General features: G+C 40.8%; 1 protein-coding gene across 1 annotated transcript in view; it reads left to right on the top strand.

The window, feature by feature from the left end:
• PRKCD (protein kinase C delta) overlaps nucleotides 1-20209 on the top strand; it is a 110575-nt gene that overhangs the window by 79880 nt on the left and 10486 nt on the right. The window contains exons 10-17 of the mRNA XM_085898205.1: nucleotides 2348-2426; nucleotides 4575-4750; nucleotides 5832-6005; nucleotides 14951-15042; nucleotides 15244-15306; nucleotides 15413-15551; nucleotides 17930-18118; nucleotides 18943-19071. Coding sequence (XP_085754331.1) covers nucleotides 2348-2426; nucleotides 4575-4750; nucleotides 5832-6005; nucleotides 14951-15042; nucleotides 15244-15306; nucleotides 15413-15551; nucleotides 17930-18118; nucleotides 18943-19071 — 1041 coding nt within the window. The remainder of the gene's footprint in view (nucleotides 1-2347; nucleotides 2427-4574; nucleotides 4751-5831; nucleotides 6006-14950; nucleotides 15043-15243; nucleotides 15307-15412; nucleotides 15552-17929; nucleotides 18119-18942; nucleotides 19072-20209) is intronic.

The raw sequence follows: 20209 nt of genomic DNA, 5'->3' as shown, positions 1-20209 counted from the left end.
TCCATGGTGAAAAATCTTATCGAATAACGTTTTGTTGTGATTAACCTTGAGAGCTCAAAGCACAAAGGGCGCAAACAAACAAACATTTCACTTTAATATACGTATGGGTATGAAGGGGGTTTTATGGGTCTAAAGGGTGTAAAGGTCCAAGGGGGGGTCACTTAGATTTTAGTAAAACATCAAGAATATCTTTGTTTAAAGCTGGAGTAAAGGAATTAACTTTGGAGTGCAACACAGCAATAATGGGTCAAATGACCTCCTCATTACTGTTTAAACCTCCCATGTGTGTGCATCATTGTAGTTGGCATACATTTATGTGCTAACCACCATGTGAAACAAGAAGCTGCTGACATTTCTAGCATTGACCCTTCATCGTTAATCCTCTTTTGTTCTGAATGCAAGGGAGCTACCGGAAGCTTAAAAAAATACTTCAATTCCTTGTACTACTCCCTGTCCACCTGGTCCCTTAAAAAAAACAATCCCCCCACACTTTCCTTCTGATCAGAATATCCACACAATCAGCCTTCCCTTTTACTCAAACATTCCAAGGCCTAAATCTACACTTTCTCTTACCTTGCACCCGAAGTGCTTATAAATGATAAGCGAGTGTGCATACTCACCCACACCACCCCCCACACCTTTGATTCATACAGAACCCTTCAACCTTGACTAACTTCATCATAGAGAATAAAATCAAAAAGACTTGAGATGAATAAATGCCCCAAACATTGTCGTTGTCCATCAATATTACATCCTGATTCTCATCGAGAGGTAGAATTAAGGTATCCCAAGATTTTATGTTTTTTTTTTTTCGGGGGGGGGGGGAGGGGGGGTTGTATACAAGGTCAAAGCTCGTGGAAGAGCTAGTACATTGAATGGATCAGGACACAACAGAACAAAAGGAACAGTCGAGAGAGGGGGAAATGCCAACAGCAGGATTGAAGGACAAAATAGAGGGAGACTTTAACAATTAATGAGTGTGGGTGGACAATCGGACGTGTGGGGTGGACAAGATGGAAACAGAAACAAGCTCTCAGGAAGGGAAAACTAGAAATTTGGAGGGAGGGGGGATTTGGGGTGAGGTGGTAGGTAGGGGGGAGTCTAAACGAGGGTACAAAATATCATGGCTTTGGATGAGGGGTTTTCTGAGATGGTGATAAGCAGCTGTCTTGAAGACTTTGAGGGAAGAAAGATTGTAGAGGATGTGGAAGTTGGTTCGGGAGAAAATAGGAACGAATGAGTGGAGGGGAACAGTGATCCTTGATTTAGGTAGTTTCACCAGAAGGGGGTTGATGGTGGCGCATGTGTCCCCTGCAGGAACTTGTGGGGAGGGTGCAAGACCAGAAAGGAGGGGTACAGAGAGACCACCGACCTGTCTGTGATGGGAAAGTGATAGGCCCACAGACTCTGCTTCATCGTGAGAGGAGAGGAGAGAGATTCCATTGATATTGAAGGCCTTTACTTCCAATGCATCAAGCTGAGCAAAGTGTGAGTCAGGGGCACCAGCCCAGAGGGGAGAGCAGTACTCCATCAAGCTGCGGATGAAGGCCTTGCAGGTGGATAGAAGTTCAAGCTACAGTTTAGGAGCTATCAGTATACTCAAGTGGGGGTATTTATTACGTACGCTCAAGAGGAAGAAGTACGTTGAGAAAAGGAAAACAATGGGGAAGGATAGGAGAGAGGAGGAATGCAAGAGCAGTTGGGAAGATTTGGGAGTGAGACGAGGGAAAGAAAGTTTGAGAAGAGAATGCAGTCGAAGAGGAAAGGGGCATCGATGAAGCATAAAGGGTGAGTGTGGTACCATTTTGGTGAGTGTGGTGAGTGTGGTGAGTGTGGTACCATTTTGCTGTATTTGCGTCTTGCCTTTTGGAGCCCCTAATTTGCTGTGCGCAAAGCATGTGATGTTATTTGTAACAAATAATGGACCCACAAAGGTACCACATACCTACCTGCACAAACATTACTGGGAAATTGACGTACCGTATTTTAATGGTGCGTTCTTGTTTCAAATAACGATACAACGTGAATCCTTGATCAGATGTCGTAAATGAACAGCTTCTTGAAGAACTGTATTAATATTGTTTTTATCCTAACGAGGCAGTTTAATTTTGTTTGTAAATGGTCAATGCAACCTATAGAGGAAGCAATTTGATGAAAACGATGTGAAAAGTTATGGTAACATGTACTTGTTTCAATTCCAAACCTCTGTTGTTGCTAAAACCTGGTTATTTCAGTGCACAGAAGGGCAGGAAGTTGCAAAAATAAGCTACCTTGTCCCAACCAATGTAATCATTGGTAGTTCCAGTGAAAAGCAAATGTGCTGTGAACTTGTCTTTGCTACACACAGACAAAAAGTCAACGAGACATGGAGAAGATGGACCGTGAAGCACCGATGGATGTGTATCAGTCTGGCCCGATCTTGTCAGGTGATCGCAAACTCTCACTTCAGCTGTATGGCAATATTTGCAACCGTCTCTCTACTGTACTCTATAGTGTTACGTTTTAGTGTGCCTGCACCACTATTTCCGAATGCTCGTTTTATCCAGTCTCATCTTTCGCTCCTTGTACCATCTGGCCGGTCTTGGTTGAGACCATAGCATAACGGCCATGACAGTGGCTTCTGAACTTTGACTCTTTTGATTGCACATTTGTGATGCTGATGAAGACGTGAAGCTGAAACGTGTAACGAGGCTTATTCCCAATATGCTGGCTTTTGCACGATCTCTTCTGGGTTATTGTCTTCATTAATTTAAGGGAGATGGATATAGTTTTTCTTGAGGCTTTCTTCCCTTGTGGTTGGTCTTCTGTTGATTGATCCATTCAACTTGTTGATGATCTCGGTGATGATGTGCTGAATTATGCAAGTGTGTTCAAATGCAAGTCAACACAATCTGATTGTCATGGTTTCCCAATAATCTTCATTTGATGTGGCTACCGTTTACAGGTTGCCTTGAAAGCTCTCCATATTAAGCTGTTTTGTAATTGGAGGATTAGAGCGTATACATTTGTGCTGTAATCAACATGCAATATGTGCAGGTACATTAAGTTCCCCCCACCCTGACAAAGTGCTAACAAAGGGCAAGATGGACCATGAAGCACACACGTCGATGATGCATCCTATTTTCGGTCTGATGAAAGACATGCTCAAAACCTCAAGCGCACCTCACTTTCTATGGTGGCGGTGGTTAATATATTCTTACCAGCTTCCAGTTGATAAAATCCATAGATTATAAAAGTTGTCTGGCTATAACCAGACAATGGTTATAGCCTTGCTGAAAAATCCTGAAGCTTGAAATGCGTTTCCAAGACCTTTCCCCCTTGTTCGTCGTTGTGCTGATTTAAGGAAACGCTTCTCTCGCCTCGTTCCGACTGTCTTTGCCACTTACATCACGATATCCGTTTTCTAATCGCCGCAAACACCTGCCCATTGGTGGTTTGGTGGTATAATGGTTCACACATGGACACCAGTCTATGATGCTCATTCGTTTGTATTAAAAGGCTCAACATTGAGGGTTTTGTGGTTCGTGTCCTTCATGCTTCCCTTCGGGAGCAGTATTACATTTTGTCTTGGTTTTAAGTGCTGCGGCCAAGAAGAATCTGCTCGTGTAATGATCTTCGTCCAAATCTCGTACATGTATTATTTGCAAAACGAACAGTTCCGTGACGAGCATTATTTCCACTCTGTTTTCGTTCCATGTCCAAACTGTGCGTTGGTTTTCCATTCGCACGTGGCTTTGACCGATGCGGTTACAAAATTGTGCGTGCGAATAATCGGCCAAAAAAAAAAAGAAACCAAGAAAAAACCAGAACCACATTCGCCATGACTACTTACATGATTATTTAACGGTTATCGATAAAACTTCAACAATCTGTCACGCTTGGATTTGGTAGTTCCAAAATGGCCAACACAACTCACATGGGTGGAATCTCCTTGTTTCATCACAAAATAGCATGAAGACACTTAATGTCCACCCTCTATTCGATGCTTGTGGACAAAAAAACATTTCTCTTTTGTAATGCCAGGACCTGTTGCTTTATCTCATTCTGTTCTTCTGTAGGCAAATGATGAACGATTTTTTTTTTTTAATTATGAGTCAAAAAATGGAAACTGTTCTTTTTCTTAACCCCCTCTTGACCTTGACGTATCTTCTGTAGGAACCGCCTGTTTTGATTTGAATCCATTGGCATCATAATGTACCGGATATGACGTCACGGAGCTGTTCGTTTTGCAAATAATACTTGTACGAGATTTGGACGAAGATCATTCTTGGAAGCAATTCGATGTCTGCCTGAAACGGATTTCTTGCTTATGCATTTCCTACCTTGTGATGTTTGCCGAAGGAAATCAAACTCAAGTACCTGCACATGTTGCAGGCACAATTGTGTACCCATGAAATATTCCATGAATCGTGTAAACCGTTTTACAGATGTCTGTTCATTTGTTCCCTGCCTCTTTTATCCCTCCTACCCATCAACATTTTCTAAAAAACCTTGGCAGGAACACTTTGGTATTTGATATTCGGTATGATGACCAAAGCATTACTTGCACTGACCATTGTTTACTTCCTCTGCAGACAAAGATGATCCATATGACGTCATGTGGAATGCACACACTAAAGGAAAAGGTGACGGTGTAGCACTGTCGCCTGTCCCACCTGCACGTGATATAAGCTTGCCTGTAAATGCGTACAAGCCCAGCCTCAAGGATTTCAACATCCTTAAGGTGCTTGGAAAAGGCAGCTTTGGAAAGGTGGGTCATCGTTGTTTTCTGTTCATCCCATTCTGCAATTATACGCATCTTCTTTCTGCCTTTTTATTTTGCTGTGGAAATTTTGTCCGGCTCTTACTGTTGTTCATGCTCTTGGTTTGTTTAATTTTCCCTTGCGCCACCACACAACTTTTCATCCATCTTGTTTCATTTGTGCTCCAAGTTAGAACAAATGGTATCCATTGCATTCGTGCTGTGTTTGGTGGTGGTGATGTCACGAGCGTGCTGACTTGTGGCTGTGATGCTGGAATGCAAGGAGCCAGAAAATACTTCACTGGGATTTCACACAACCATAAGAGCCATGATTATTTCCGCAATCATTTAACTACATAAGTTTCGGCATACACAATAATCGATAAAACCTCACCCATACGTTATACAGTATTTGGATTCAGTAGTTCCAAAATGGTCATCATGAAGCACATGAATAGAAAACCCTGTAATGCCCTTGTATAATCACTGAATATCATTAAGACCCTGGTGACATTTACCCTCCAGACAATGGTTATAGCCTGTCTAGCCTTAAGCTATCTCGACTGGGTAATACGAGCTGTCGAGTCTGGGTTTGAATCCCGACCCGGCTATAAACTGTCATCCCGGTGTTTCGCAGGCAGAGCGATTCATCAATGAGTGTGCCGTCCCTCGGATGGACGTTAAATCGGGTATCCCGTCTACTGGCATAGTTGGTGGGTATTGAAGATCGCATGGTGTCCTTTCTGAACAGTAGGTGAGCTATCGCTGGCAACATGAACAAATTACAAATTCCTGCCCTAACTACTGCTCAGAAGGCAATGGCAAACCACCAAGTATATGCCTTGCCAAGAAACTGCTTTGGCAGCACCGACACTTTTCTCTGCCTCTCTTTTATCCCTCTTACCCATCACATTTTCTAAAAACCTTGGCTGGGACTCATTTGAGTCACTTTGGTATTGTAACACAATTTGATAATCGGTGTGATGAGCAAAGCATGACTTGCACTCTCTATTGTTAGTGATGACTCGCTCTTTACTCACAATAGTACATCAGAATCAGAAAAGTCAATGCTTCTCTTTTGCTATGCCAGGTCCTGTTGGCTGAACTGAGGGGCAAACAACAGTATTTTGCTCTGAAGGCGCTGAAGAAGGACGTGGTGCTGATGGACGATGATGTTGAATGTACTATGATAGAGAAGAGAGTCCTTTCCTTGGCTTGGGAGAATCCATTCCTCACTCACCTCTACCTCACATTCCAGAGCCCAGTACGGTGTGCCTTTGCAGAGCTGAAAAAGAGGCTCATTTTTTATTTTAAATTTATTACTTACGAAATCTAAAGATTTCGTAAGTATATTGATGACTTCCGTCCTCTGTTTGTGTGTTTGTTTGTTTGTGTGTGTGTTTGTTTGTGTGTGTGTTTGTTTGTAGGCACGATAACTCGAGAACGGAAGAAGCTACCAATGTCAAATTACACCACGTGATTCAGGAGGGTGATGGCTAGTGCTGATTAGATTTTGGTCAAAATCGGTCAAACATAATTCCGTAAATCAATGTGGAGAAATGGAGTATTTTTGCTTCGCTCAACGTTACGAGTTCGTTTTAACTTCGATTTTAATTTTGTCTTCGGTTTTTGCGATCGCTTAGGACGCTTAACACTCGATTGTCGAAATTCTGGTAAAAATCGGATGTTTTGGAGACGCTTTAAGATTGTGTAAAAAAAATATTTCACTCGCCGCGTCACGGCTCGTCACTTGGTGCAGCGCGCTCGAGCAGACGCGTCGATGAGTCACGTAAAGGTTTTGCGTGTGCGCTCTGATGGTGTTTTCGATAAAGATGGTGTTTAAAAGTCATTTTTTATCCCAATAAAGGTTATCGTCGCATGCCTGACTCGCTAAGCCGTCCGATTATGTAAAGATTGTTGGTGGATGGCCGAATATTACGGTTTTGTGACTTTGACAAAATAATATTAAATAATTGCGTGGAGAAATGGAGATTTTTGCTTCGGTCGACGTTACGAGTTCATTTTTAATTCGGATCGCAATTCTGTTCTCACTTTTGGTAACGGTTCAGTATGCTTAACACTCGGTTGTCGAAATTCTGGTAAAAATCGGATGTTTTATGAGATTTATGTCGGGTGTCGTATCTGAGGCTTAACTGAAGATTATGCTGATGAGGGGGATTGTAACACACGGCATTACGCGCTCGTTTTAAAGTCAATTTCAATCCTGTCTTCAATTTTGGTAATGGTTCAGTATGCTTCACACGCGGTTGTCGAAATTCTGGTAAAAATCGGATGTTTTATGAGAGGTTTGGTACAGAATTATCGTAGAAACTTGTGGTTTGCGTCGCTACCTTCTCCAGAGACAGGTTTTATTAGACAAGGTCAGAGGTCAAGTTGACGATTTCGTAAGTACCAGTCTATGACTGCTTGTTTGTTTGTTTGTTTATTTTATTTCCCTTCCTTGACACCTTCCCATTGCTTATTGCCATCTTCCTCATGTTCTTTGCATTCTTCGTTGCATTCCATATTGCCACTATTATTCACAATTTACTTTTATTTTCCATTGTTGCATATTTATACTGTGGGACCCTGCTATTCGTGGGGGATACGTTCCTGAAAAATGCTGCGAACATCAGGGTACGCAAATGTTGAGGCATTTAAAAAATATTTATGTATTTTTAATATGGTCTGGGCTCATGGAAGAGTGATTGCACAGAACAAATCAGGACACACACAACATAACCTAAAGGAACAGTAGGAGAAAGGGGAAATACCAACAATAGGGTGGAGGGAGAAAGTAGACGGAGATGGACAAACAAGGGATGCAGGTAACGATGAGGGGTAAGAGAGAATGCAAAGGGTGGACAATATAGATACATAAGCAAAATTGTGTTTGACAAGTTTGTGATTTTGTCAAGGTCTGAGGAGAGGGGAGAGGCTGCTGCTTGTCTGTCAGAAGGATGAGAGATGTCATGGCAGAGAGTGGAGTCGTCAGCAAAGAGATAAAGAGGATTTTCAAGAGTCAGTTCCAAGATCATTGATGAAGATTAGGAATAATATGGGGCCGAGAACACTGCCTTGGGGTACTCCTACCTTGACAGGGAGAGGAGATTAAATGGTTCCGTTGAGAGCTGCAACTTGTGTACGAGAGTGGAGGAAGTCAGTAATTCAAGAGTGGAGTTGTCCTTGGATTCCATCGGCAGTCAATTTGGAGAGCAAGGCAGGATGGCAGACTTTATCAAAAGCTCAAGATATGTCCGGAGTGATGACCCCGATCTCATGTCTAATATTGAGGGCCTCCACCATTGTGGGAGAATAGAAGCAGCATGCCCATGGCAGAGTGACCAGGTCTGAATCTGAATTGATGGTCTGAGATGAGGCCGTTGGAGAAAAGGAAGGATTTGATTTCATCTGCGATGATGGATTCCATGACCTTGCTGATGATTGGAAGTACAGCAAGCTAACTGGGCTTTCGTTCAGGGGATCTGTTTTTGCGCATTTTTTATGTAATGCTGCGATTAATTGGCTGATTTCCAATTTCTCACGTGGATACAGGAGACCAGTCCTGAAGGGTGAATAATAATAATAATAATAATAATAACTAGAACTGCCACTTTATAACTGCTGGCAGTGATGACCGGGTACCCACACGTCCGCCTTTGATACAACATGGGACTTTCTGCAGATGACTGTCACAAAGTTTAGCTTTGATCGGGTAAGTGGTTCTAGAGAAAACAATATTTAATATTGTTCTTGAATCAAACATGGCTGCCAAACCATGTGACCTATCACTTAGAAATTAACAAACTTCTATTCCCTACTCTTGGGCAATACGTTTGTGAAGTTTCTCCTTGATCTGACGAGCCGTTCTGGAGAAGATGTTTGAAGGTTTACGGTAAATTGAAGATGGCCGCCAAACCATATGACAGATCAATAATAAATTAACAAACTCGATAAAGGACCTCATGGGGAATGTGTGTGTAAAGTTTCGCCTCAATCTGTTCAGCCGTTCTGGAGAAGAAGATGTTTGAAGGTTTACGGTAAAGTCAAGATTGCCGCCAAACTATATGACCGATCAATAAGAAATTAACAAACTTGATAAAGGACGTCATGGGGAAGGTGTGTGTAAAGTTTCGCCTTGATCTGTTTCGCCGTTCTGGAGAAGAAGATTTTTTTTTAAAAATTCCCAAAACAAGATGGCTGCCGAACCAAGTGACCTATGATGTCATAATATTTTTTTCTACGGTGAATTGTTGTGCAGACGAGGCTCAAGAAATTTCAGATTTTTCCGATGCAGCGTTGTACCTAAAAAATTTTGACCGGCACACCTCTTGACCAATGACCTCACGAAAAATCACCCCTGTTCCCCTTGAAGAGCTTATTCAAATGTATTAAGCGAAAAATTTTTCCAATGCACCGTTTCAGCGATGCAGAGGTCCAACGTTTATCGTTTTTTTCAAGATGGCGCCCGTACCACGTGACCTATGACGTCACAATTACTAATTGAGTTTGCTATCAAAAAAGATACATACTATGGTGAAAATTTCGTGTCGATCGGACTTACCGTTCCTGAGAAAATGATTTTTAAAGCGAAAGAACCCGCAAATTGCCGGCGGAAAAAGAATAAATAAGAAATAATAAAAAATAAAGAAATAAACAGAAGAATAACAATCGGGTTCCCTGTCAGAATGACAGGGTACCCTAATTATAAATTTTCAATCCAAGAGGGCTGACGAACCATGTGACCTATGACATCACAAATTTATATTCTGCTTCAAAGCGTGTGTTGGAACACGTCTGTCAAATTTAGTGTAAATCGGAAAAGGTGTGTTTTTCTATCCAAGATGGCCGCCACACAATGTGACGATGTCATAATTTTAGCATGTCTGATTTTAGCACTTCATTATTTACTCTTCATTTTTTACTCTTATTCTTCATTTTTTTACTCTTCTTCTTCATTTTTTTTACTCTTCTTCAATTTTTTCTCTTCTTCATTTTTTTACTCTTCTTCATTTTTACTCTTCTTCTTCTTCATTATTTAATCTTCTTCTTCATTTTTTACCCTTCTTCTTCTTCTTCTTCATTTCTTACTCTTCTTCGTTATTTTTTACTCTTATTCTTAATTATTTACTCTTCTTCTTTTTTTTTTATTCTTCAATTTTTACTCTTCTTCTTCATTTTCTTCTCTTCTTCTTCTTCATTTTTTGCTCTTCTTCTTCATTCTTTTACTCTTCTTCATCTTCTTCTTCATTTTTTCTGTTCTTCTTCATTGTTTTACTCTTCTTCTTCATTGTTTTACGCTTCTTCTTCTTCTTCATTATTTACTCTTCTTCTTTTTCTTCATTATTTCTTACTCTTCTTCTTCATTATTTTTTACTCGTCTTCTTCATTATTTTTTTACTCTTCTTCATTTTTTACTCTTGTTCTTCATTATTTCCTCTTCTTCAATTTCTACTCTTCATTTTTTCTCTTCTTCATTTTTTACTCTTCTTCTTTTTTTTATTACTCTTCTTCTTTTTTTTATTACTCTTCTTCTTCATTTTATTACTCTTCTTCCTCATTTTATTACTCTTCTTCTAAATTAAAATTAAGAGAGCTCGGCATTGTTGTTGTTCTTCTTCTTTTGGTGAAGACAGATCCTTAAGGACTCGACTATTTCATATACAGGATCCGTATCTCCTAAAATACTAAACACTTGTACACATCCTCGCATTGAGGGTGCCTTTTGAGAGCATCTATCATGAACTTTTAAATATATTTGGACATTTGCTTTAAAGCTTCGAAAAGTTCACGTTACTATTTAAAGATTATTCCATTTAATGTATTGTAATTTCATAAATACACTATTTTCTTGTCATGAACGACGCTCGTCCATGACTGGTCTCGCTATTGGCTCCGTCAAGGCATGTGATGAAATATCGGAAGTTTTTTTTTTTTTTTCCTTCTTCTTCTTAAGTTCTTGTTCTTCTTCTGGTGAAGACAAAACCTTTAGGACGCGGCTCTTGGACACATTTGTCCTTGTTAACATATGTGCAGGCATGGGGCGAGATTATAGTAGCCAAGTATTGCTTCGAAAGGTTATGTGGTTCCAGAGAAAACATTATTTAATGTAATTCTTGAGTCCAACATGACTGCCAAACCATGTGACCTATCAATTAGAAATTATCAAACTTGTGAAAGGATGTCTTGCGGAAAGTTTGTGTGAATTTTTGCCTCAATCTGTCTGGCTGTTCTGGAGGAGACTATTTTTAAAATTTATTAATTTTCAATCCAAGATGGCAGACGAACCATGTGATCTATGACATCATAAATTTAAATTCTGCTTCCAATCGTGTAGTGGAACACGTTTGTGAAGTTTCGTCTTTATCGGACAAAGTGCGTTATTCTATCCAAGACGGCCGCCAAACCATGTGACATGTGACGTCATAATTTTTAACGTGCATGCAGGCATGGAGGTAGATTATATTGGCCAAGTTTCGCTTCGATAGGTTATGTGGTTCCAGAGAAAACATTATTTAATATAATTCTTGAATCCAACATGGCCGCCAAACCATGTGACCTATCAATTAGAAATTAACAAAGTTATATTCACCACTCGTGTGCACTACCCAGACCTCGGCCCTTGATACAACATGAGATGCATGAGATGACAAAAAAATTTATATTCTGCTTTCAACTGTGTCGTGGAACATGTCTGAAGTTTCGTGTTAATCGGAAAAGGTGCGTTTTTCTATCCAAGATGGCCGCCCAACTATGTGACTTGTGATGTCATAATTTATACCATGTATGCAGACATCATGGGGGATGATAGTTGCAAATTTTGGCTTCGATAGGTTAAGCCGTTCCAGAGAAAACATTATTTAATATTTTCTTAAATCCAACATGGCCGCCAAACCATTTGACTTGTGACGTAATAATTTTTAGCATGTATGCAGAATTGATGGAAGATGGCATATGCAAATTTTCGCTTCGATAGGTTAAGCGGTTCCAGAGAAAACATTATTTAATATTTTCCTTAAATCCAACATGGCTGCCAAACGATGTGACCTATCAATTAGAAATTAACAGTTATATTCACTACTCGTGTGCACTACCCAGACCTTGGCCCTTGATACAACATGAGATACATGAGATGACAAAAAAAAATTAGATTCTGCTTTCAACTGTGTCATGGAACATGTCTGTGAAGTTTTGTGTCAATCGGAAAAGGTTCGTTTTTCTATCCAAGATGGCTGCCCAACTATGTTACTTGTGATGTCATAATTTCTACCATGTATGCAGACATCATGGGGGATGACAGTTGCAAATTTTCGCTTCGATAGGTTAAGCCGTTCCAGAGAAAACATTATTTAATATTTTTCTTAAATCCAACATGGCCACCAAACCATGTTTCCTATCAATTGGAAATTAACAAACTTGTATTCTCTACTCATGTGCAATAAGTGTGTGAAGTTTCCCCTTGATCCGATCAGCCATTCTGGAGAAGAAGATGTTTGAAGGTTTTCGGGTTTTTTTCAAGATGGCCACCAAACCATGTGACCGATCAAGAAGAAATTAACAAACTTGAGAAAGCACCACATGGGGAATATATGTGTAAAATTTTGTCTCGATCTGTTTAGCCGTTCTGGAAAAGAAGATTTTTAAAAAAATAAATTCCCAAAACAAGATGGCTGCCGAAACAAGTGACCTATAACATCATAAATTTATATTCAGCTTCCCATCGGGGACCCTAACAAGTGTAAAGTTTCGTATAAATTGGATAAGGTCAGTTTTTTTCTATCCAAAATAGCCGCCAAACCATGTGACTTGTGACGTTATAATTTTTACTATGAATGCAGACATCATGGATGATGATAGTTGCAAATTTTCGCTTTGATAGGTTATGTGATTCCAGAGAAAACATTATTTAATATTTTTATGAATCCAACATGGCTGTCAAACCATGTGACCTGTCAATTAGAAATTAACAAACTTATATTCCCTACTCGTTGCCAATTAGTTTGTGAAGTTTCCCTTTGATCTGAGGAGTTGTTCTGGAGAAGATGTTTGAAGGTTTTGGGTAAATTCAAGATGGCCACCAGACTGTATGAACGATCAATAAGAAATTAACAAACTTGATAAAGGACCTCATGGGGAATGTGTGTGTAAAGTTTCTCCTCAATCTGTTTAGCCGTTCTGGAGAAGATTTTTTTTTTTTTTTAATTCCCAAAATAAGATGGCTGCCGAAACAAGTGACCTATGACGTCATAATATATTTTTTCTATGGTCAATTGTTGTGCAGATGAGGCTCAAGAAATTTCAGATTTTTCCTATGCAGCGTTGTACCGAACGAATTTTGACCGGCACATCTCTTGACCGATGACCTCATGAAAAATTACCGCTGTTCCCCTTGAGGAGCATATTTAAATGTATGAAGCGAACACATTTTTACCCTCGAAAGTTTCAGAGATACAGACGTCCAAAGTTTATCGGTTTTTTCAAGATAGCGCACGTACCACGTGACTTATGACGTCACAATTACCACTTAAGTTTGCTATCAAAAAAGATACATACTATGGTGAAAATTTCGTGTCAATCGGACTTACCGTTCCTGAGAAAATGATTTTTAAAGCGAAAGAACCCGCAAAATTGCCGGGGGAAAAAGAAAAATAAGAAATAAGAAATAAACAGAAGAATAACAATAGGGTTCCCTGTCAAAATGACGGTACCCTAATTAATAAAACCATGAAAATGCGAAGCATGAATGTAGAAGCAGGTCACACTTTATGACCCACGAATAGCGAGTCTGCGAATAGTGTGTTCTTACAGCATATGTATTATATATATATATATATATATATATATATATATATATATATATATATATATATATATATATATACATATATATAATTGTGTGTGTGGAGTGTGACGAGCTCTTCCCCAAGCGCCATTGGACAAAGTCCTACACCAAAGCGTCACCTCCAACCCAGAGGCCTCGGCCCGGTGACTGTCAAACATAACATGGTCAACATCAGTTGAACACCAAACGGAGCCGCCGATCCGAGATTTTAGGCTTGTTTACCCTCATCAGGAAGGTATGCCGATAAATATCGAACTAATAATGACCACATTTGTCGTACCATTACTACTACTACGCTCCAATTATTCCCACTATATGGGGTTGATTTACATTAAACGATATTTCAGCAAATTAGTATTCCAAGTACATTTTCTGCTGATGGAATTGTTCCTGTCACATACAATCCAACATGGAAAATGGGAATTAAAATATTGGAATGGCCAATAATTTATTTGGACCATTTCAGTTCAACTTGTTCAGATTTGCACCCTGAAAGGTGGTAATGTTTGTAAGAACGGGTAATACCCACTCTCACCGGGTGCGTACTATGGTGATATCCTTGCTTGAGGTCCGGCTTCTTTTATTTCAATGAGCCCGACGTTCTGTCCAACTTTGGCAAGCTAGTGGCGAATATAGTCTTGTTTTGCAAAATAACTCTGTACTTTGTTCTCATCAAAATGAGCTTGTTAGGGTTCAAGTCTATTTACAAGTACAGCTGTAAATTTAACTCTGCTTATGTTTCTTCTTCTACTTCTTCCAATGAAGTGCAGAGACCTCCAAGGAGTATTATCGCTCTTGTCCTGAAAGGGAGTGAATATTTGCAAAGCACAAGACATTTTTGTTCCCCATTTATCCCATCTCTGAAACAGCCTTGTAGACAGAGGCTCTTCTTTCCCACTCCTCCCTCAAGGGCTTCAAGCATGCAGTGCACCATTACCTCTTGTCATCCTCCATCCTGACTCGTGATCTTTATTACCCCCATTAACGCTTCATACCCCACTGTCAATTTAACCTTGCTCGTAAAATAAGCTTCACTCTTGAAGAGAAAAATAAAGAATATGAAACTGGACATGTACACGTAACCTCTCTGTTTGTCTTTATTATTTTGCTATAAATTACATTAGAATGAACTTTAGTTCTGTGGAGTATATATATATATATATATATATATATATATATATATATATATATATATATATATATATATATATATATATATATATATATATATATATGAACGGTTTTTGTGTATCAGTTTATCATTTTTCACTCTCATCACATACAGGACATGAATCACAAACACAGATATGGGAAATAATGTTTTTTTTCATCACAATGGTAATGTCCGTGCGCTGCGGCCCTCCCAGGATCACCTGTTTTTTGTGATGGAGTTCTTGAACGGTGGAGACCTCATGTTTCACATCCAGGAAAAAGGCAAATTTGACTGCAACCGTGCAACGTAAGTTATTCCAACTCATCGTCTCGGCTATTTGAGAAATTTGTTATTTTCGTCCTGTGTGGCTGAGTGAACTGACCAAGAGTGGTAAACGGTTTGTATCTTCTCCCATAAAAAAAACATTGTAAAAACCCAGAGTATGATTAATGAGTGAAGCCACAGACTTGCACTGCTGTAACATGGACGCTTTTCAACATGTTGCAGGTTTTATGGAGCCGAGATCATTTGCGGCCTCCAATTCCTTCATTCGAAAGGCATTGTGTACAGGTGATTCCAATATACTATCATTTCTTTATATTTGGTCAGAACAATTTTTTCCAAACCTGTGAAATGGATCAAAGTCACTTTTTGTTCACTTTGTGTTTGTTACCAGAGACCTGAAGTTGGACAACGTGTTGCTCGACCGTGAAGGGCACGTAAAGATCGCAGACTTTGGCATGTGCAAGGAGAAAGTTGGTGGCAATTTCAAGACGGGTACATTCTGCGGCACACCGGACTATATTGCACCAGAGGTAACGCAATGCTGCTCTGAATGTAGCAACTTGAACTTTGCCTTGTAATAATACGTTCCCTTACAAGGAACTTCAATGCAGGAGACCATTTGGCCCAACAATGCCAGCACGATGGTTGTTTGTCCATTATCTTTGCTTTTTTAAATGCCGAGAGTCCAGCAAGGAAGCAGTACGTACAATTTGTCAAGTCTTTTGTTATGACCTGGCTGGGGTTTGAACTGCTTACTTCCCATACTCGGAATGGACGCTCTAACCATTACGCCACCGAGTCTTATTTCTCTCATTTGATTTTTGGAGGTTTTTCATAACATTTTGGTTAACATCCCAAATTTCCCTCAAGACATCAAGCATTGAGTTTATAGCAATGTGTGGACTGCAACTGCATGTAAACCAGCTGAGCTGGAACACCTAAATTACATCTTTCCTGAAAAAGCATCGAACGAGTTGGATATTTTCTGAATGCAACAGAAACATGGTAATTCTCCTGAGATGAGCTTGGTTTCCCAATCCAAATAATTTTCCAACAAAATCCTGCCTTCAGTTTGATTTTAACCTGAACCCAATATAATCTGTTGTTGTTGTTAATACACCTCATGTGTATATGTGTGTTTACAGTCTACCAAACAGTAATGACTACATTTATGTCTTGCTCTCCTAAAACATGGACCAACTTCGATACACTCAACCCAACTCTCTATTCCTCATATGTGGTGACTTCAATTGTCATCATGCCAGTTGGCTGGGTGTGGGTACCTCTCTCACCTGCCATGGCACTTCTGCGACTCATTGGGACAACACAATCTGCCAACTTCCCAACCCAGATCTCAGTCCACAGTACTACATCTCTTCTGGATTTGATTTTGACCAATTTCCCTGCAAATATCTGCTGTTCTTAATTGCTCCACTTGGTTCACCTGACCACATGCTTGTTAAAGTCGACATCTCTCTGGCCGTTCTCAGAGAACCACCTCAGTGCCGATAAGACTGGAAATTCACTCAGGCCGACTGGCAGAGACTTCAAGCAGCCATCAAACTTCTCGACTCGTCTCCCATCTCTACTTCCTCTGACATCAACTCGTCCTGGGAATTCTTTCATAGAAACTTGCTCTCCCTCATGCACAGATTTATCCCAACTCGTCTTCAGTTGTCCTACCCTTCCTCCTGCCCATGGTACACGGAAGCTTGTGGCAAGGCAGTTTCCCTAATACAACTTGCCTTCGCCTCATGGAAGGCAAACCCAACTGAAGACGATCTCAGTTTCTTCCACAAAGCTCTGAATCTCACACTCTCTAACTATGTCTCTCCAAAAGGACCGTCTGGAACCCCCCCCCCCATCTACTTTCTCAATCGTCCCCTTGAAGAAGTTCTCTCAAGCTTTTGCATCTCACATTCTGCCATGATCTTTCCTGGGAAAGCCACATTTCCAAACTGGCTTTGTAAGCCAGTTTTCGACTGGGCAATCTCTGCCGTGCAAAGTCCTTCCTGAGCACACCTGAGCTCCTGACCACATATAAAGCTTTCATCCACGGCCTGATGGAGTACTGCTCTTCCCTTTGGGGTTGTGCTCCTTCCTCACACCGAGCTTCACTTTATGCAGTGGAGACTAAGGATTTTAGGATCATTGGTATCTCCTGCGATGAAGCTGAGTCTTTGGGTGTCTCACTCTCTGACTGCAGGCAGGTTTGTGGTCACTCTGTCTTCCACCGACTCCTTTCCAGCCTTGCGCCCCCCCCCCCCAATATTTCCACAGGGTGCTCAAGGTCTGCCAGCAACCCGCTTTTTTGTGAAATTGCCAAAATCAAGAATCACTGCTCTCTTTCATTCCTTTTTTTCCCTCCTCTGAAACAAACTACCACACTTTCAATCCCACTCTTCCCTCCAGATCTTCAAAACAGCTGTTCACCACCATGTCATATCTTCCTCCATCCAACATTATGATCTTCTCTACCTTCAAATTCCTGCTTTACTTTCCAGAAAGTCCCTGTCGTGTCCATATTGATTAACATGTGTACCCTGCCCCATCCCTCTCCCTTCCACAGATCGACTGTCTCTGTTCACCACTGTTTTGTGCTTCCCTCTCCCACATCTCTTGTCTCCTCTTCCCTTTGTTATATGTTCTGTGACAGCTCTTATATGAGCCTCGACAAAGTATACAAAATAAAACAACTTCAAAAAAATCCCTCTGAGATTTTCACACTGATTATTTACAATTTGTGCACTCGTGGCTTGTTCACAAAATGAAATATCAACGTTCGACTCGTGCTGTAGAAACGAACTGAAAGTATCCGTACGTTTGATGTCAATTACATGACATGTTGGGCATTTTGAGGATCCCTGCTCTGTTACAGTTGGTCAAACAATGTTTGTTTCATTTGCAGATCTTACTCGGGCAGAAATACAACACATCGGTGGACTGGTGGTCCTTCGGAGTCATACTGTACGAAATGCTTGTTGGACAGTCTCCCTTTCATGGGGACGATGAGGACGCACTCTTCGAGTCGATCCGCATGGATGTTCCCCACTATCCCCGGTGGATTTCCCGGGATGCCCGAAACATTCTTGAGCAGGTGCCACAACTTGTGCACCACATTCATGTCATGTAGTGTTTAATGCTGATCTATTGAATTGGATTGAAGGCCTTAATTTCACATCGTAGCCTATGCTAGACATTTTAGGCTCTGATCTAATTCATTCATTCATTTTATGTAGCCCGTGGCTGGTGGTTGCAGCATTTCTGGAGTGAGTGTGCCTCTGATGCAGTGCCCTCCTGTAGGTTAGAGCAGGAATTTGTAATTTCTTCAGGTTGCCTACTCTTTGCAAAGGTTATCGTGGGACCTTTAACATCCACCAACTGATGTTGGAAGATGGGATGCCAAATTTAACATCATTCCGATGGACGGCACACAATGATTCCTTGCCCTGCCTACGAGATGCCAAGATGACAGTTTATAGCTGGGTCAGGATTCCAACCCAGGCTAGACATCTCAGAGGTGTTTGTGCATATCTCTCAGCACTTGTGCTAGCCCACATGGGATATGTAAAGCAGATTTGTAACACCCGTAGCCTTTGGGAGCAAAACAAGAAGACTTCAATACCCTCTCCCTCTGGCAGGGGTCATTGGATGAAACCACTTATACTATTCACCATGGAGAGGTGAAAATTGCAAGTCTCCCCATTCTGCTGGGGGAGCAGGGTGGGGTTGGGAATTATTTATGCCCATGGCCTGACTGGGTAAACTGGACACGCATAAAAAAAATTGCGGGAGATTGGCACAGCCATTTGATTCTATAATAGTCAAATGTACATACATACATACACAGAATTGCCTATTTTAGTATGATGCACAATTGATAAATTGAATCAGACAAAATATCTTTATCCCTTGGTTCAGCTGTTCGAGCGAGAACCGGGAAAACGTTTGGGGATTGTGGGCAACATCCGAGAGCAAGCATTCTTCAAAATGATCAACTGGGCAGACCTGGAGAAGCGAGCAGTGACACCCCCTTTCAAACCCAAAGTGGTAAGGTGCTTGTTTGCATGTTAAGCATTTTATAACAGATTAAGTTTGTGATTATAAACACCAATCCTCAGTTCTGAAGTAATTATTCAACAAATCTTATGTGGAAGATATGGTCACCTTAGCCAGTGAAACAAGCCCTGTGTTGTTAAACCATTAAGGCTGGTAAATTCCACAATGGAGAAGCAATTTGATCAGCTTTGTAAATGTTCATGGTGCAGTTGCAGATGCCATGAAAGGCGGTTTATAAAGACTAAAGCCAATTAAATTCACAGGAAAATAAAGAGGGCAGGCAGCTTCATCACATGCCAAAATGATATCAGAATAACATTTTCACATGAAAGTTGAGACTTCATAAAATCATTGACCAATCTAATGGGAGAGTTCATTGAACTTTTCAGGTGTCATATTACTGTTGATTTGTAATGTAGACAATTACAAAAGATTGAGAGCACAGGAACGAAATCCGAAGCAGGTTTTCTTAAAATGGAGTAAAGGAACTCATCCTAATTGACTGGTTAATTCCTTCTGAATTATGGAGGAGAGAGAGAATTGCGAGAGATTGCGAGAGAGAGAATTGCGAGAGAGAGATTGCGAGAGAGAGAGAGAGATTGCGAGAGAGAGAGAGAGATTGCGAGAGAGAGAGAGAGATTGCGAGAGAGAGAGAGAGATTGCGAGAGAGAGAGAGAGATTGCGAGAGAGAGAGAGAGAGAGATTGCGAGAGAGAGAGAGAGAGAGAGATTGCGAGAGAGAGAGAGAGAGAGAGAGAGAGAGAGAGAGAGATTGCGAGAGAGAGAGAGAGAGATTGCGAGAGAGAGAGAGAGAGAGATTGCGAGAGAGAGAGAGAGAGATTGCGAGAGAGAGAGAGAGATTGCGAGAGAGAGAGAGAGATTGCGAGAGAGAGAGAGAGAGAGAGAGCGAGAGAGAGAGAGATTGCGAGAGAGAGAGAGAGAGAGAGATTGCGAGAGAGAGATTGCGAGAGAGAGATTGCGAGAGAGAGATTGCGAGAGAGATTGCGAGAGAGAGAGAGAGAGATTGCGAGAGAGATTGCGAGAGAGATTGCGAGAGAGAGAGAGAGATTGCGAGAGAGAGAGATTGCGATTGCGAGAGAGAGATTGCGATTGCGAGAGAGAGAGAGAGA

This window comes from Eptatretus burgeri, chromosome 10 (assembly GCF_056783735.1).
Source record: "Eptatretus burgeri isolate ZD-2024b chromosome 10, Ebu_testis_v1, whole genome shotgun sequence".
Classification (NCBI taxonomy): Eukaryota; Metazoa; Chordata; class Myxini; order Myxiniformes; family Myxinidae; genus Eptatretus; species Eptatretus burgeri.
The sequence above is the reverse complement of the archived record's forward strand: the minus strand, read 5'-3'. Positions and strand labels throughout refer to the sequence as shown.